Source organism: Talpa europaea (assembly GCF_964194135.1).
Source record: "Talpa europaea genome assembly, chromosome: 2".
NCBI classification, from domain to species: Eukaryota; Metazoa; Chordata; class Mammalia; order Eulipotyphla; family Talpidae; genus Talpa; species Talpa europaea.
Window position 1 is genome coordinate 3,716,805 of NC_140068.1, and position 15,566 is coordinate 3,732,370.

The 15,566-nt window shown below is 57.5% G+C and overlaps 1 protein-coding gene across 1 annotated transcript in view; it reads left to right on the forward strand.

The window, feature by feature from the left end:
- Positions 1–3,229: 3,229 nt before the first annotated feature.
- Positions 3,230–15,566, forward strand: part of AGPAT4 (1-acylglycerol-3-phosphate O-acyltransferase 4) — a gene marked incomplete at its 5' end in the record, with an annotated part of 43,911 nt that continues 31,574 nt past the window's right edge. The window contains one exon of the mRNA XM_084228184.1: positions 3,230–3,407. Within this exon, the coding sequence (XP_084084310.1) occupies positions 3,230–3,407 (178 nt within the window). The remainder of the gene's footprint in view (positions 3,408–15,566) is intronic.

Consider the following 15,566-nt stretch of genomic DNA (forward strand, 5'->3'; position numbering starts at 1 on the left):
AAGAGCGTGTCGGGAGCTTGATATATAGTGAGACGGGAAGCTGAGCCCAGAGGTGCAGGTTGGCCCCCCAGGTACCCCAAGCAGCTGCCTCCGCTGCCCCGTCCGCAGCTGGGTCCTCAGGGCTGTGTGTCCCGCTGCTTCTGCGCTGCCCCTGGTGCAAGCGTCTCATGAGGCGTTTCAAAGGCTTTTTACTTGAGCTTCACCAGCTCCACCTGGAGGAGCCACGTGCTGTGTCACGATGGGGATGCTGAGGCCTGTGTCCGGCGTGGTCTCCTGGTGGCTCTGAGTGGCCAAACCCACATGTCCACTTCAGACGGTGGTCAGCCCCACCTCTGCCCACTGCCCCGCCTCTCTCCCTGGCCACCCACTCCCCACAGACCAAACTGCTTGACCCCCAGGTGGCCATCACACATCTCAGCTTGTCTTGTCTGTGGGGTCACCACCGCCTGCTCACTTTCCCTGTCTGGCCCTGTGCCCGTTCTCCTCAGGGCGGCAAGCAGCACGGCACCTGCTGGTACCTCACCCTCACCAGGTGCGGCACCTCTGGCCTCTCCTCACCGTGACGGAGGCTGGGAAGGGGGTCCACCCCCAGCTCTGTCCCCAGGAACGGGGGAGAGTGCATCTCCATTGCCAAAAAAGAACACTAGATCGTGGGGAAGAAACAGGAAAGGGCCTCATCCTTCCACCACAGATTAGCTACTGTTCGTGTGGACGCAGGGACAGGTGCGAGCATCATTTCCCAGATCAGGATCGTGCTGCTTTCTGAACATTTCTCACCCAGGACATCCTAGTATTCTTCCAAGGTCCACTGCAGAGGGCGTAACACCCTCGCAGCCTGGCTATTTTGGCCGCGACCTGTTATCCCTTCTTGGAGACAGAGAAACTGAGATTCGGAAACATCCATTCACCCTAGGATCTGTGACCAACAGGAAACAGAGCTTCAAACCCCGCAGCCGAACCCAAGTCACACTCGCCGACCCACAGCCTAGGAAGGGGGTGTGGCTGCCCTAAGCCCCATAGTCTGAGACCCTCCCTTGCACCGTGGCCCCCACTTCACCTGGCTGTGGCTCCTCCTTAGACATCACTGATGCTGTGTTGACCCTGGCTTGTGTGAGCCCAGCGAGTCTGTTACTAGAGGACAGGGTGGTCCTTAACATTTACAAGGAAAAAAAATCCCAGCGTTTCCTTCCCAATGCCCGGCTCTGGGCTGGTGCCGGCGTGAGGCAGGCTTAATTCGATCGAGCTCATCCTGGGGTCAGCTGACTTCCGTTTCTGAGTGCTGAGTAATCGGGGATTTGTCGGGCACGTTCCAACACCAGGCCCCAGGCACCAAGGAAGAGTCCGCTCCTTGGCCTGACCGTCTGGAGGCTGTTGGTGGTTAATTCAGGGACACGGAGTCAAGTGCACGATACTCCAGCATCAGCTGCGATTCCTGCCAGAGTGTAAGCCTGGAGATCACCCCACTTCCCGGGCTCCCGCAAGCCAAGCCGTCGGGCAAGCGGCCAGCTGCGTGCCGATTCCTGGGAGAGGCAGGGTGCGCCGAAGAGCAAGGGCTTTGACAGCTGGACACGTGTGTAACTGCCGCCTGGGTAGGCCCAGCCCAAGTGTCTCCCTGAGCTGAGCCATGGTGGAGAAAGCAGCCCGAAGAGGCCTCCAGCCTCCTGTGAGGAATGTCCCGGCAATCCCCCAGGACCCGGCCTGCCTTCCTCCCCGGGGTCCGGGCGGTCACAGACCTGTCCACGTCCTGCATCCCGCCCAGGCCATCCCCAGCACAGCCCGGGGCCCCTGGGCCCCCCAACCCTGGCTGAGCAGGGCTGTGACTACAAACCTCACGGAAGTGGCCCTGGATTTCATCGTTGGGAGATTTCAGGGGTGCTCGGGAGAGGGGAGTCTGGAGCCCATGAGAAACCCCCACTGTACCTTTGCTTCTTGCAGCCCGTGAGCAACGCAGCCCAGACACGTGGGGGGGAGGAGCTCAGGGCTGGGCCGCGGCCTCTGGCCACGCACTGATTCTGGCAGCTTGAGGCCACGGCCAGGCCTGGACGGCTCATGTGCATAGTCAGCAAAGGGGGTGATAATGAACCTGCGCCTCACCTGCTGGGGTATGTGAGGCTTAGAACGCCGCGCTATACGCCGCGCTATCTGAAATAATGCATAATCATGCTGAAGTGCTTATGTGGCCTTTTCAAAAAGTAGTTTTTTTTTTAAAAGAGCGTCCCTGATAAAAACTGTAAAGAGCACATTTCCCCACCGTGAGCGCGTGGGGGCCACTGCAGTTTGGGTTCTTGATCCTCTGCCTCCCGGAGACCAGCCTCCTGCTGCCCCTCGGGTCCTCCAAGGCTCCTTCTGCCAGATTGGAAAGTCGTGTCCTCGTCTCATTTCAGGGGAGAAGGGCCCAGGGGAGTCCGGGCTGTGTGTGTTTCCAATGTTAGCACTTGTGTGTGCATTGGGGGGATCTCTTGCCTTCCTCGCTGTTCTCCTGTATTTACTGAGATCTCAAAGCTCAGCCCACATCTGCCATCAGTAAATTATTACACAATTATTGAAAAAAAAGGAGGGGATGAGCTTCCACGTGACCGAGTCTGCACCCTAGAGAAGTGCCCCCCGGGGGGGACGGTGAATGGGAATCCACAGTGGGTGCAAAAGGCCACCGGGCAGGTGCTGGGTGGGGAGCAGCGCCCCAGGGGCCGCCCCCAGTCTCCCCAGAGTGGGCGCCGGTTTGGGAGGTCTTGCCAGAAGCAGGAGGTTTGAGCTGGGATCTGGAACGCGTGAGGAATGGAGGGGCGAGGAGCCCGCAGGAGGGAGGCAGAACCCCGAGAGCTGGGAGGGGGAGGTCAGAGCAGCGGCCTGGAGGTAGCCGTGCAGGGCACCCACACCCAGGCGGTGGCCTCCCCGCCAGCCTCTGTGCGCCCCCCCTTCCTTCCCCTGCAGCAAGGGGCCCCCCTCCAGGGGTGGGAGGAGACTTTAGGGCCTCCACTTTCTAAAGGGCCATACAAAGCTGGGCCCAACCCGAGGAAGCGCAATCAGAATGTTTGCTAAACAAAAGTGAGTCGAGCGTTTGCTCTCGGTGTACGTGTTTCTCTGATGGCAGTGTTTGGCTGACTATCAGGCGGAGGCTCACTCACTTTGGACGCTGGTTTGTGTTTCAGACTCTTCCCCGAGTGCTGGGCCTGCTCCTCTGCAGATACTCCACGCGGGTGTTTGTTTTTCGCATAAAAGCAGCAGCGCCATGGACCTGGTCGGGCTGCTCAAGTCCCAGTTCCTGTGCCATCTCGTCTTCTGCTACGTGTTCATCGCCTCGGGGCTCATCGTCAACACCATCCAGTTCCTCACGCTCGTGCTGTGGCCCATCAACAAGCAGCTCTTCCGGAGGATCAACTGCCGCCTGTCCTACTGCATCTCCAGCCGTGAGTCCTCCCCGGTGCTCCTGCCGCCTGCGCCTGTGGTGCTCGCGCTTGCCGCACAGCTTCGCGGGGCTGAGCTGCGTTCGTGTTTGCCTTGTTTCTCTTGGTTTGTGTTTCAAGTGTCCACTTTGTCCTCACTCGGAGCAAATTCTTTTTCGAAGGAGTAATGCCAGCAGCGGAACATTCCAGAGCACAGAACAGCGTGCTGTGGGAAGCACACACGTGTCTGCCCGCTTGGCTGGTTTTCCTCTTCGGAAACCGTCCGAGGGGTCTGTTCTCGGGGCTCCTGCCAGGGATCCAGAGCAGGAGCACGTGTGCAGGGAATATACCTGCTCTTTCTGCACAGACGCACACGTGTGTGCCTAGAGTCCGGACGTGTCTGGGTACTTAACACACTAAATAGCAGTGTAACGTGTTCTCTTTCTTGCTTCTTTAACTTTTTATTTTGAGATAATTGTGATGAGTTAGTCTGGGGAGCTGTAGGAAGCAAGACGGAGACCCCGGCCCACCCGTCGGGCCCCCCAGTGCTGACACAATCCACTGATGCTGACACAATCCACTCACCACATTCAGTTCTCCAGTGTTATCTACACTGTGTGTGTCCCTGTGTGTGTGTGTTTGATGACGCTGGACTATCTGAAACATGATTAATTTGACTGGCCTGAATTTCTAACGTGAAGATTAAAAAAAGAGGAAACAGTGTATCGGGATGTCTGGAGATGCGCTTTGGTGCTGACTGACTTTAAGTCTCTACTATTCTCCCCGAGAGAGAACGCACCCCGCCGCTGCCAGGGGGACATGGGCGAGTGGGGTGTTTTAAATCAGGCGTTCTTTCAGAGTAAGCAATTTCAAGATCTCCACTACCTTATGGGATGCTGGTATCTTCAGAAACCCTTTAAATGAGCAATCAAATATGAAGTTGAATCAAAACAATCCCAGTTGCAAACAGTTACCCGCGGGGATCAGCACTGTCCAACCAGTTGTTCACACCTTAAATGCTCACTTGTAAGAAAAAGATAAAACGTATTATTTGTGATTCACTGGCTTTGCCTGGCCAATGTCTGTGCTCCTCCGAGGTAGTCTGCTGGCTGCTTTACAAAACGATGTCTTAAAAGTGCCCGTAGCTCATGATGCCAGGGCATGGTGGAGAAGGGCAGGCTGTGCCGTGTGTCGGGGCCCTTGGGTGCAGCCTCCCACTCAGATCCAGCAGCGATGCAGCAGGTGTCCTTGTCCCTGCGCCCTGGTGCTAGTCTCAGCTCTGCAGACCAGGGACCGCGGGGCAGGGCTGGGAATGAGGCAGGGTGGGTGGCCTGGGGCAGGACTGGCGCCGCCTGGAGAGAGGAGTTTGCACAATCTGAGGCAGTTGCCAAATCGGTGCTTTGTCTGAGACGTACCTTACAATTTTAAGTGTCTTTTCACCTATTTAACAATACGTGTCTTTTGAACAATTTAAACTTAGCTGAACAATGGGAGTTGACCTTCACCTGCTGCCTTTGTATGGTGCACATGCAGCGGCCAAGATCCCAGCCTCTGTCCATCTGCAGTTTGATGTGCTGATTTGCACTGTCAACCCCAGTCAGAACTTCAAACAGATGGTTAAGAAGTGGGCTCCTCAGCTGGCATTAAGAGGTAGGATTTGAGGTGGGAGGTCCTGAGAGCGCTGTATTTTGCCTTTGGTAGTAGTGAAGATACACACAGGTATGGGGGGGGTCACCTCGACGTCCTTCTCAGGCCGCTGTGCCCTGCTGCCGTCTAGTGGACATTAAGATGGGTAACAACTTTGCAAAGCAGGGTGGATCTTTATCCAGCACAAATTACATTGTTGAGAACAAATTCCAAGTGAAACTCAAGAATGAGCCTTCGGCGATCTCTGCATTTCACAGCGCAGGGGAGGGAGGGCAGCAGGGGAGTGTCACGGAGAGGCTGGCGAGCACAGCATCCTGGTGCCCGGCGCCCAGGTACCCAGGTCCCTCCACGGCGCCCTGTGCCCTCGCCCTAGTGGGAGCTCCCGCAGACGGTGGGCCGAGCAGACGTCCGGCCGTGCCGTGACCCTCTGGGGAGGGACGGAAAGGTCTCTCTCGCCGCGGGGCCGTCTGGTCCCTGGACAAGGACAGTCGGGCCCAAGGGGAGGCTGATTGTCCTGGGTTTGGTTTGTGGGTGGATCTCACCCAGCCCTTCGCTGGAGTGTCCACTTCTCCATGCCAGTGGGCAGCAGACATGCCCGTCTCTCTCTCTTTTTGCTTCTTCTCTAGAGTTGACAGACTTCCTTCTGCCCGTGTGGTTCACAGTAGTCACAGGCACGGAAGAGACCAGCCTGTGGACAGCTTCGCCGGTGTCATAGCCGGAGGCTGCTGTCCCGGCCTCAGCCGCTGAGCAGCGGCGCGCCCGTCCCCAGGGCCGGCTTCCTCCTCCCCTTTCCTCTAAGTGAAGATGAAAACGGTCCCGGGGCCCAGCTGTGTCTCCTGGCGCCGAGTCCCTCTGGAGCGCAGGGAGCCAGCAGCATTCCCCATTCGCAGCTGATGTTTTGAAGGAAAGGGGCGGCATAGGTTTCCTGGAGGCAGCTCCCGCCCTCACCCGGCCGCTGTCTGCTGATGGGATGGCGCCTCCCCTCTAAAGGATGTGTGCGAGGAGCCTGGTGTGTCCCCGGCAAGGCCAGAGCGGCCCGGCCTGTGTGGGGGCGCTGCCTGCACGGGGCACAGGTGGCCGGTGGGAGCACGGGCAGCAGGGCCGCAAGGCCGGCCAGGCCCTCGGAGCAGAGAACGGCTGTCCCCCGCGGGAGGTCGCTCTGTTTCTGCAGAACTTTCCAGCCGTGGTGAATGACGCGGCAGCGGCTGGTCGGGGGCCAGCTGGACTGTCTCTCCCGGACTTGCAGGCAGGGCCTGGCCGGCTGGGCTGGATGAGGTGGGGCCGGGGGGAGCTGCTGCCCGCTGAAGCGAAGGAAGCCGCGGACCCGGGGCAGCGAGGGGTGGCCGCAGCGAGGGGCGGGCGCTTTTGCTTTCTGTGGCTAATTCTCGGCAATGGGGCCAAGACGGGCCGGTGGGCTTTCTTCCCCTGACGCTGTGGGTACAAAGAAACAGAAGAGGCGAAACTGCTGTGGCAGAACTTTTCAAAGGCCGCAGGTCTTAATATTCCAGAAGGCACCGGGGACACAAAACTAAGCGGGACCCCACCCTTCCCGGCCCCCACCCCGTGCGTGTCCACATCCCGCCTCCTGTGGGTCTCACCCTGCTGCCGAGTGGTCTGTGCCGAGGCGCCGTGTGCTCCGGGGCTGCTGCCGCGCGGGCACCGTCCTGGGCACGCGGTGAGGAGGGCGTCGGGGTCCGGGGGGCTGGCTGCCAATGCAACAGCTTCCCGCCCCTCTGCCCACGGCTCTGCCAGCTTTGGGCGAGCCACAGAGACGCTGCGTCCAGTGTGGAGTAAAGGACCCGCTGTGTCGGGGGAGCAGCCAGAATGCGGCGCCGAGGGGGGAAGCGCTTCCTAAACTGAGCGTCGGCGTTAGGCTGGCCCAGACCTTGCGCCATGGAAGGCTGGCGCGGGGCCGGGCGCGGGGCACCTCCTTGCGTTGCCTGTGGGGATGGATGACCTGGAGGGAACCACCCCCTTGTAACAGGTCGGGTGGGCTTGACCAACATTCCCGTATTTTCCTAACAGAGGGTTGGACGGTTTCGGTCCTGCACTGGGCAGGAGTTTCCTTTCCTTTCCACTGCCCCCCGCCCGCCTCCCCCTGACCTGAAGCCTCCTGGCCCTTGATCTGGAGAAGGTGGTGGCGCAGGAGGAGAGAAACGCCTCTGTTGCTGCTTGCAGCTCGGCTCACGCCCACCCAGAAGCAGCTGTGGGGGCACCTCCTGCGTCTGCGGGCGCTGGGCATGGAGTGGCACAGGCCGCCGGGGTCCAGGCCTGGGCGGCGGGCTGGCTGGAGGCCTGCGGGAGTCCGTCTGGGGTCCTCCCTGTCTGGCTGATGAAGGGCGGGGCTGCTTTTGCTCATGCCAAGCCCGGCTGGTTCTTTACTCTCCTGAGTCCCAGACAGGCCGACTCCTCCCCTTGTCACAAAAGCTGCCACTTCCAGGATTGTCCCCACAGCCCCCAGTCCTGACCCTGGACATTCATGCCTTTCCCCCTTGCTGTCCATGTGGAACTGGAGAAGCCCTGCCAGGCACCTCTGCTGAGGCCCCGCGGCCCCCATGGGGGCACAGTCTCCGGGCAGTCTGCAGGTCCACCCTGTCCTCCCCCATGGAGCTCACGGGGTGCCCATGGGCACAGCAGCCTCATGTGGGCCCCAAGCAGAAGCAGCTGTGGGGACAGTCAGGTCGAAATGGACTTGGGCCTGTGATACACGGCTCAGGAGCCTGAGGGCCGGTGCAGCTGCCCCAGTGCAGACCCAGCAAGGAGCCCTGTGCCTGGACCGCGGGCACTGCCTCCTCCCCAGCTCCCTGCTGTATCTGCTGGTGCCGTGGCCGTCTCGCAGGTGGGGTGGCCCTGACACCCCCACGCTGGGGCAAGCTGTGCAGCTTCAACTGGAGTCACACCCCCAACTGTGGCCTGGCCACCTCCGACTCCCGAGCTGGCAGGTGGTGCTTCTAGGGACTGGGAGAGCAGCTGCCCCTGCTTCCTTGCTGCCCCCGAGCGGCCTGGTGACGGCGGATCTGTCACTGCACGTGAGGCGTGGCCACAGCCAGCTAGCCCTCGGCAGGTCGTGGGGCTCCGTCACCTGCTAGTCGGGGTGCTGGGCCTGTTCCCCGGAGCTTCTGGGGGAAGCAGGGCTTCCTGCCCAGGTTGCTGGCCAGTGCTGGGTTTCTGAAGGTCTCCTGACCACCTCCTCTCAGGCCATCTTCAGCGCCCGACCTGCTGGGCCCGTCACTGGCAGGCCCAGCCACCCTGCTTGTCCGCGCTCCCTCCTCTCATCAGAGCTTCCGGTTTGCACAAAAAAGCAGCCTAACCAAGCCACCTGCTCAGCAACACGGCGCCCCAGGGCCCCAGCAGAGGCGCACAGAGGTGGCTTTAGGTCAGTTAGACTTTATTCCTTGCGGACTCATGGACGCTGAGTGTCTGAATTTAAACCAGACCAGAATGAAAGCCGGAGGGGAATGAAAGGGCCGTAGCGTGTGCCCGCCAAGGGGCACGGCTTCCTCGCTCAGCTGTCCTGCTGCCGGCTCTTTGGCAGCCCTGCACGAGCTCACACCTGGCCAGGTGCTGTTTTGAGTATTTGGGGCGAGGGGGGCGAAGCAACTTGCCCGGTGACGCGGTGGGAGGAGGAGCTGAGACACGGGCAGGGGAGGAAAAGGTGGCGTCGGCTGGGGAGGGCACGTGGGCAGCGCGGCAAGGGCTCGGCTCGCCAGGCGGCTGGCATCGCGGGGCAGGCCTGGGAGGCGTCGGGGCTGGAGCAGGGTCTGGGGGGCCCGCGGCCCCCCACCAACTTGGCACGGGAGGACGGTGGCAGGGCTGGTGCTCGCTGGGGAGACCACAGATTCGTCCCAGAACACCGGGTCACTTGTGGGGTCGCCCCGAGCAGCGCTGTTCGAAGCGGGCCTCGAGAAATCAGGTTTTGTTTTGAGAAATCTGTTCATCCTGAGTCTCTCCTAGAAAGAAACCCAGCTGGATCATCGTTTTCTTGACCCACATACACCTGACGTGATGTTACTTCAGGTAATAATATTGAGTAAGACTAATTAGAGGCCGGACCGTGCTCTCTGACCCCAGTTTTCCAAGTACAGGCTGGGAGTGAGTCTAGCAGAGCGCTGTGTCCAGGGCTTACAGCTGAGGATGGCGTTTCTGTTTTCTGGATGTTTCTATTTCATAGAATGAGCTCAGGCCTGGCCTCGCCGTAGGATGAGGCTGAAAAGCTGAAAAATTAAAACCAAATTGCCCAACACCCCAAAGAGCAAGGCAGGGGGCGGCAGGGCAGGGAGCAGGAAGGGGGCGCTGAGGTGGGCCCTGGGGTCCTTGGAGACAGCTCCCCGGCAAACCCGCTCTCCGGCTCTTTCTCCTGCTTTGGGGTGAAGGTCAAAGCACAGTCATGGAAAACAACCCCCGTGCACACCGCCAGCCGCTCCCGAGACCACGGCGAGCCCTGACGCTCTCTGCCCACCGTGTCCACGCTGTAAGAGTGCGTGGAGGACAGTGACCCCCCGGGAGGACCTCCCGGGGGCTGCAGTTCTGCCCGGGAGCAGCCCTGGGTGAATGGATGTGGGGGGCAGGTCTCATCCTGTCCCCTCTATTTCCAGCCGTGTGTGTTTCTCTGTCGTTTGCTACCCGAGGCTTCGACTGCCTTGGCAACCACGGCGCAGGCTGCGCAGGGAAAATAAAACAGACCTGTCCTTGCAGCCTAGAGGAGGCCCTAGGGGTGGAGAGTCAGAGGCCCCGGGTGGGTCGGGGTGACTGCTGCTCTGCATGGTGCAGGCCTGGGTCCGCCTCGGCCTTCCTGTGCTGGCTTGGCCTAAAGTAACGAGGGGGATGCAGTGACCTCGAGACTCTGTGGGTCCCGCTCTCTGGGATGCTGGCTCAGAAGCCGCAGGAGGATGTCTGCGCCCGGTTCTCGCAGGCACTTTCATCTAGAATTGGGCTTTTACTTTCTGACCTTCTCCAAGGTTTAGCCCTTTTTACTAATACCTTTCTGTCTGGAGAATCAAAGAAGCGTCAGGAATTGAGCTCCCATGACGCATTGGTGTGGCATTGCCTCAGCTCACATACACCCCTGCAGCTGGTTGTGTGCTGCTGCGGCCGGGGGACCGGGCCTGGCTCCCGGCTCCTCTGAAGCTGTGGACCCAGGGCAAGGAGAATCCTAAGTGAGACCTGGATTTCTCAGCTAAGGCTTTTTTTTTTTTAAAGATTTATTTACTCATGCACACAAGAACTGGGGTACAGGCCAGAGATGTGGGCAGTGAGAGGTTTCACCAGAGACAGAGTGGGGAGCAGAACAGGCAGATCTACTGAAATCCACTGCTGAGGGGAGCAGCGGGAGACAGGAGAGGTCTGCTGTGCCATGTGGGTTGCTCCCTGGCCGGGGATTAAACTCAGGCCGCAGTAGCTGGTGATAGCTTGATAGTGCTGAGACTTAACCCCTGTGCCACCAGGGAGGCCCTTCTCTGTTAAGTTTTTTAAAGGAGTAATATAGGTGGGTTATAGCATGCTTTGATTGTTTTGAGTAACAGTCCACTTCTGTATCGTAAATACTCGTGTATCCACACCTATATGTATTTCTATAATTGTCTAATATGCAGACAAGTGTATTACAAATATTTAGCCTCTAGTCATAGTAGAAGGATAGATATAAGAGGATCCTGGTATGAAAAGATGGCCTTATATTTTAAATGGAAAGTTTAACTAATTCAAATTTCAAGTAGGTGCAAATCTGGGGACACAAATGTGATATGAGTTGTCTGCAGCTTGTTGTCCCAGCTGGCGATATGGTTTATAAATAAATTAATTCTCAGCCAAGGTGCCCACTTGTTTTTGCAAGCATTGAGTGTCGCCCGCGGATCGAGTTACAGCTTTCAAAGGAGGTGATGTTTGACTTTGGTGTCTTGTGGCTTCCCGGGACTCTTAGGTAGGTCTTGGGGTGGCTGGGCCTTCCCCAGGTGAGCAGGCCAACCCACGGGGTCTACCAAGAAACTCCTGGAGCTTCCAGTTTAGGTTTCTTTTATCATGTATGCAGGATAAGGTCAAATAAATGTTTATCTCTTATAAATTATACAAAGTATACGTCTTTATGTCATAATATTTACATGTGCTCATGGGGCACATTTAATTTGCTTTTGTTTGAATAGTGGAGCTATTGGAAGACCCGGCCCCCGTGGCTGGCCTCAGCAAGCTGCCGGTCTCTAAATAGGACAATTTCAAGCTGGGGCACTGGGGGGGCAGTGAAGGGCAGTGGAAGGCAGCGGAGGGCAGCGGGGTAGATCTTGTGGAACCAAGCTCAAAAGCCAGGGGAAAGCCGACGGCAAATACTTTTCATTCTGTAGCTGTGAATCATGAAAGCCTAAGTGAGGACCGAGAGCTGCGTTTTCAGCTCAGTCGCTCATTGTGTTAATGTTGTTTTAAGAGCATTCAAGTGTGACTCATGGAGGTGGGAGTTATTGTGTGCTGTGGTGGGTTGTGTGTTGTGAAGCAAGAAGCAGCTCAGATCTACAGATAATAGTTTTGTCTGGGGTGTGTGTGTACGGCTGTGTGGGTGCACAGGAATGTGTGTGCACAGGAGTATATGTTTGTGTGGTGTATTATGTATACAGGAGGGTGTGTGCAGAAATGTGTGTGTACAGGTGTGTGTGTGCACAGCATGTGTGCACAGGGATATTTGTACAGGTGTGTGTGCAGGAATGTGTGTGTAGGAGTGTATGTACAGGCGTGTGTATGCTCAGGTGTGTGGTATGTGTGTGTGTGTTGCTCTGAGTTGTCATGACCAAAGTCCTTCCAGGCGGGAACAGAGGGAGCGTCGCCCAAACCGCAGATCTGCAGACAAGATCACATCCTGGGACGCTGCCAGCTAGGAGAGGTCTCCTGAGGGTCAGGCAGCTCTGCTTCTCGTGCCCTGCTGCTCCTCCGGGCACAACGCTCACTAGCTAGCGCTCATGTACCAGAAGCACTGAGACATACACGGTCTCCAAAGATGTGTTTCAGCGCGAACTCTGCCAGCTTCTTTCTTCTTGCAGCTGGAACGCAGCCCAGCCTTGTCTCGAACGAGACTGACGGGACGGTCAGTGGGGATGAAAGGCACGCCTGGGGCACGGTGTCTGCTCTCCCCTTCCATCCTCCCGCTCAGCCCCTGTAATCAGGAAGGAAACCTCCAGGCACCCGTGGGTGATCCAAATGCTTATGCTAAGTCCTGAGCCCCACCCAAGCCCTGCACTGCTCCCCACTGCAGGCTGGGCACTGCTGTCACGTGTCAGATGCTTCTGGAAGGCCTTCCTTCTCTGCCAGTGGGTCAGTGTTTTCCTCTGGGGGACTGTTTCTCTCCTTTCCATCTCTAGCCCTCACCCCATCCCCACCCCCTTACACTATACTACCTTTTCTCTCTCCCAGAGCAGTATCGCTTTGTAATAGACTAACCAATTTATCTGTTAAGTCGGCTGCCGGCTGCCATCTCTCCCCGTGGCTCCCCACCTGCCCCACTTCACTGGAACTGGAGGTTGTTTCAGGGACCTCTCCAGAGGCATAAATGAACCCAACTGTGTAAAGCAGCACTTTGCATCTGCAAATATTTGCATAAATATTTGTTGAAAGAATGAACTCCCTGTGTTACACTGGCCTCATCTCCCTACTGAGGGTGTTTGTCTAGCTCTATAACATCTTTGCAGCACAGCCCGGTGCCCTGATGACACCTGGTCCCCCAAAAGCCTAGGCATGGACAGATCCAGAGGTGGGGTGTCGTTCAGGCTGGACCTGAGTATTAGGAGGTCCTGGTGCTGACGGGTGAAGAGAATTCACCCACCAGGACAGGGGCAGCGCTTGGGACTTCAGGGACTGGTTCCACTGCTGCTTTTAAAGCAGCAAAAGATGTTTGAGCCATCATACCTCCAGAGGATTTCTGGAAGCCCTGGTGGATCGCCCTCTTTGCACAAGAGAGCTCAATCAACGCAGCCTTCAGAGATTTGGTGGAAACAAAAGATGCTTAAGTTCACATCAGCACTGGAAATAGTGCCTAGAAAATAGCTTTCTACCCTCTAGGAACCCAAGAAGTCCTTGGAATATTCCACAGAAGGACTGTCTTTCAACCCATTTTCTCTGCTGCTCAGATTTAGCTTCTGTGGCTCTGTTGTTGAGATCACTTGTTCTCTCTCTTCCATCCTGGTGAGTCCAGTCACTGACTCTCATCTTGGTTATTGCTTTTCAGTTTCAAAGTTTCCGTTTGCTCCTTCTTGGTAGTTCCCATTCACCTGGCAGGACTTTCCCACTGTTCATTGACTTCAGGTGTGCGCATAGCTGCTGGTGAGAGCATCGTCACAGTGGCCACCTTCAGGCTCTTACTGGATGATGCCAACAGCTGTGTCACGTCTGTGTCGCTGGCGTCTTCATCTGTGTTGAGTCACGGGCTCCTGGCAGGCACAGGGGTTTCAGCTGTGTCCTGGTGTAGGGAGCAGGAATGGCCACTGAGCAGGTTTTCTAGGATCCCATGCAGACCGGGTAAAGGAGGAGTTCTGGAGCCCTCAAGGGTTTTGCAGATCTTTATTGGGGTTCAGCAGGCACATGGCAGGCAGGGGTGCTGGGGGGCCGGGAGGCTGGCAGGCCTCCCGGGCCCCCAGCAGGTCTTCACTCTGCGGGCTCTCCGGCCTTCTCTCGGCTTCTGCTTCTCTTGCTTCTCGCTTGGCTTCTGCTCGGCTTCTCCTGGCGTCCCCGTGACGCCGCCCCCAAAAGCCCAGTCTCAGCCCAGGTGAATCCCATCCACCTTGGCCCACACCCTACTCCAGGTGCCGCCATCAGGCATGCATTCAGGACCGCAAGGATCCATCATCTATCCTGATGGCGGGAGGGCAGAAAAGCCTGACATTTTTCCCTGTCCTACACCTGGGCATCGGGGCACCGTGTCGCGAGGCTCTGGATGCTGTTGAAGCCTGTGGCAGCAGGTCTCCTCCCACGCGGTGTCAGTGGAGAGAGGCGCACGCCTGGGACGCTGGTGGGGGCGGGAGCCCAGCTTCCTTGCTGCACCTCCACCGCTCCCGGCGGGGGGAAGGAGCCTCATTACTTCTGGTAAAGGTGGGCATCCTGACTCCCACCAGGCCCCCCGGCACACTGGCTGGGAGCCGGGGGTGCCTCGTCACGTCGGGGCCTGAGCATCCACTGGGGATGGTGAGAGCCCCAGCTCTTTCCCCTGCTGTTTCCACATCACCCACGGTGGGGGGGGGGGGCCCAGGGGACGCTTCACTGCAGCCTGACGTCGGTCCCCGCTGGGCCTGTGCGGCTGGGACTCAGCGGGGGCTGCTGTTTGAGAGGGCAGTTAGCGCCTACAAGTCCTCTGTCTTGCTAGGATGCGCTTTCCCTGGTTCTGTACCTAGAGATGGTGGATTTTTCCTGTTTTATTTTTTTCCCCTCTGCATTGGCACTGCCCAGTCACCAGGCTCTGCAGCACCCAGGCTGGAATATGTGAAAAAATATGTGCCCACCAGGGAACTCACCCCCGTGTTTCCCCTCAGATCCCGAGATGGCCCCTGCCTCTCCGAGTCTCCTTTCATTGCCCTGCATGTAATGCTCTGGCGCTGGAGAGGAAGAACGTGTCTCCTCCATCCTGCTCAGGACGGGACTCCAGGAGGACGGCTTTCATGTACTGCGTTACAAGAAGTCACTTTGAATAGGAGCAAAATGGAATAGATTTGAAGTTACCGTGTTTGTTCCTACTATTGTAATGTCAGCTCCTAGAGCAGCTTTTTTTCTCTAAGCTATTCCTCAACATTGATTCGCCTTCGCCTTCATGTTTTAACTTTTGTGCACTGCTAAAGGAAGTTTCACATCTGCTTTCCGTGTTGTGACCGCGGGAAGCAATGGCCACGCCATAGGCCGAGGACTCTGGGGGAAACCTTGGACATTAGGGTGTGGGAACTGTCCTGGCCATTAGTGAGCGGAAGCAAAACATAAGCCAGATGGAGAAGTTGACCAGTGATTTAAAGATTCCCTCTCCCACCACAGCCTCACAACCTAAAGTATGAAAGATGAAGAAAAACAGTAGCTTCATGAACACGTATGACGCGGCGTTGGGCATGGAGGGAGATGTGTGGGGAAATACCGCCTGGGAGAGCAGAGAAAGCGCGCAGACTGTGGTAACACAAACTCCTTCAGATCTTCTCCTCTGTGAACCCCAGTCATTTTGAGGTCCCCAGGACCCAGTGATGACGGTAAAGGACCCAGGACTCACAGGCCACCTGGTGGGTATCTCTCCTGGTCTTGGCACATGGGAAGCCCCTGGGGGTGTAGGCCTGGGGGAGGGGGTTGGGACGTGCAATGTTGTCTTCGCTTCACTCTGGAGTTCACGTACATCTTCAGGCTTTTTTTTTTTTTTTTTTTGCTCTTGGATGCATTTTAAATTTCTTGATGAGATGTATTTCAGAGTCTCTGCTCTCTCTAGCTGGGGGGCAGTGCTCCTTCAGGCTTCTGACCTGAAAGTGGCCCTCTTGGTTATTCTCGGTGCCTTTGATACAGCCCACAGTGGGTGGGATGCAGGCCAAGGATGCACAAATC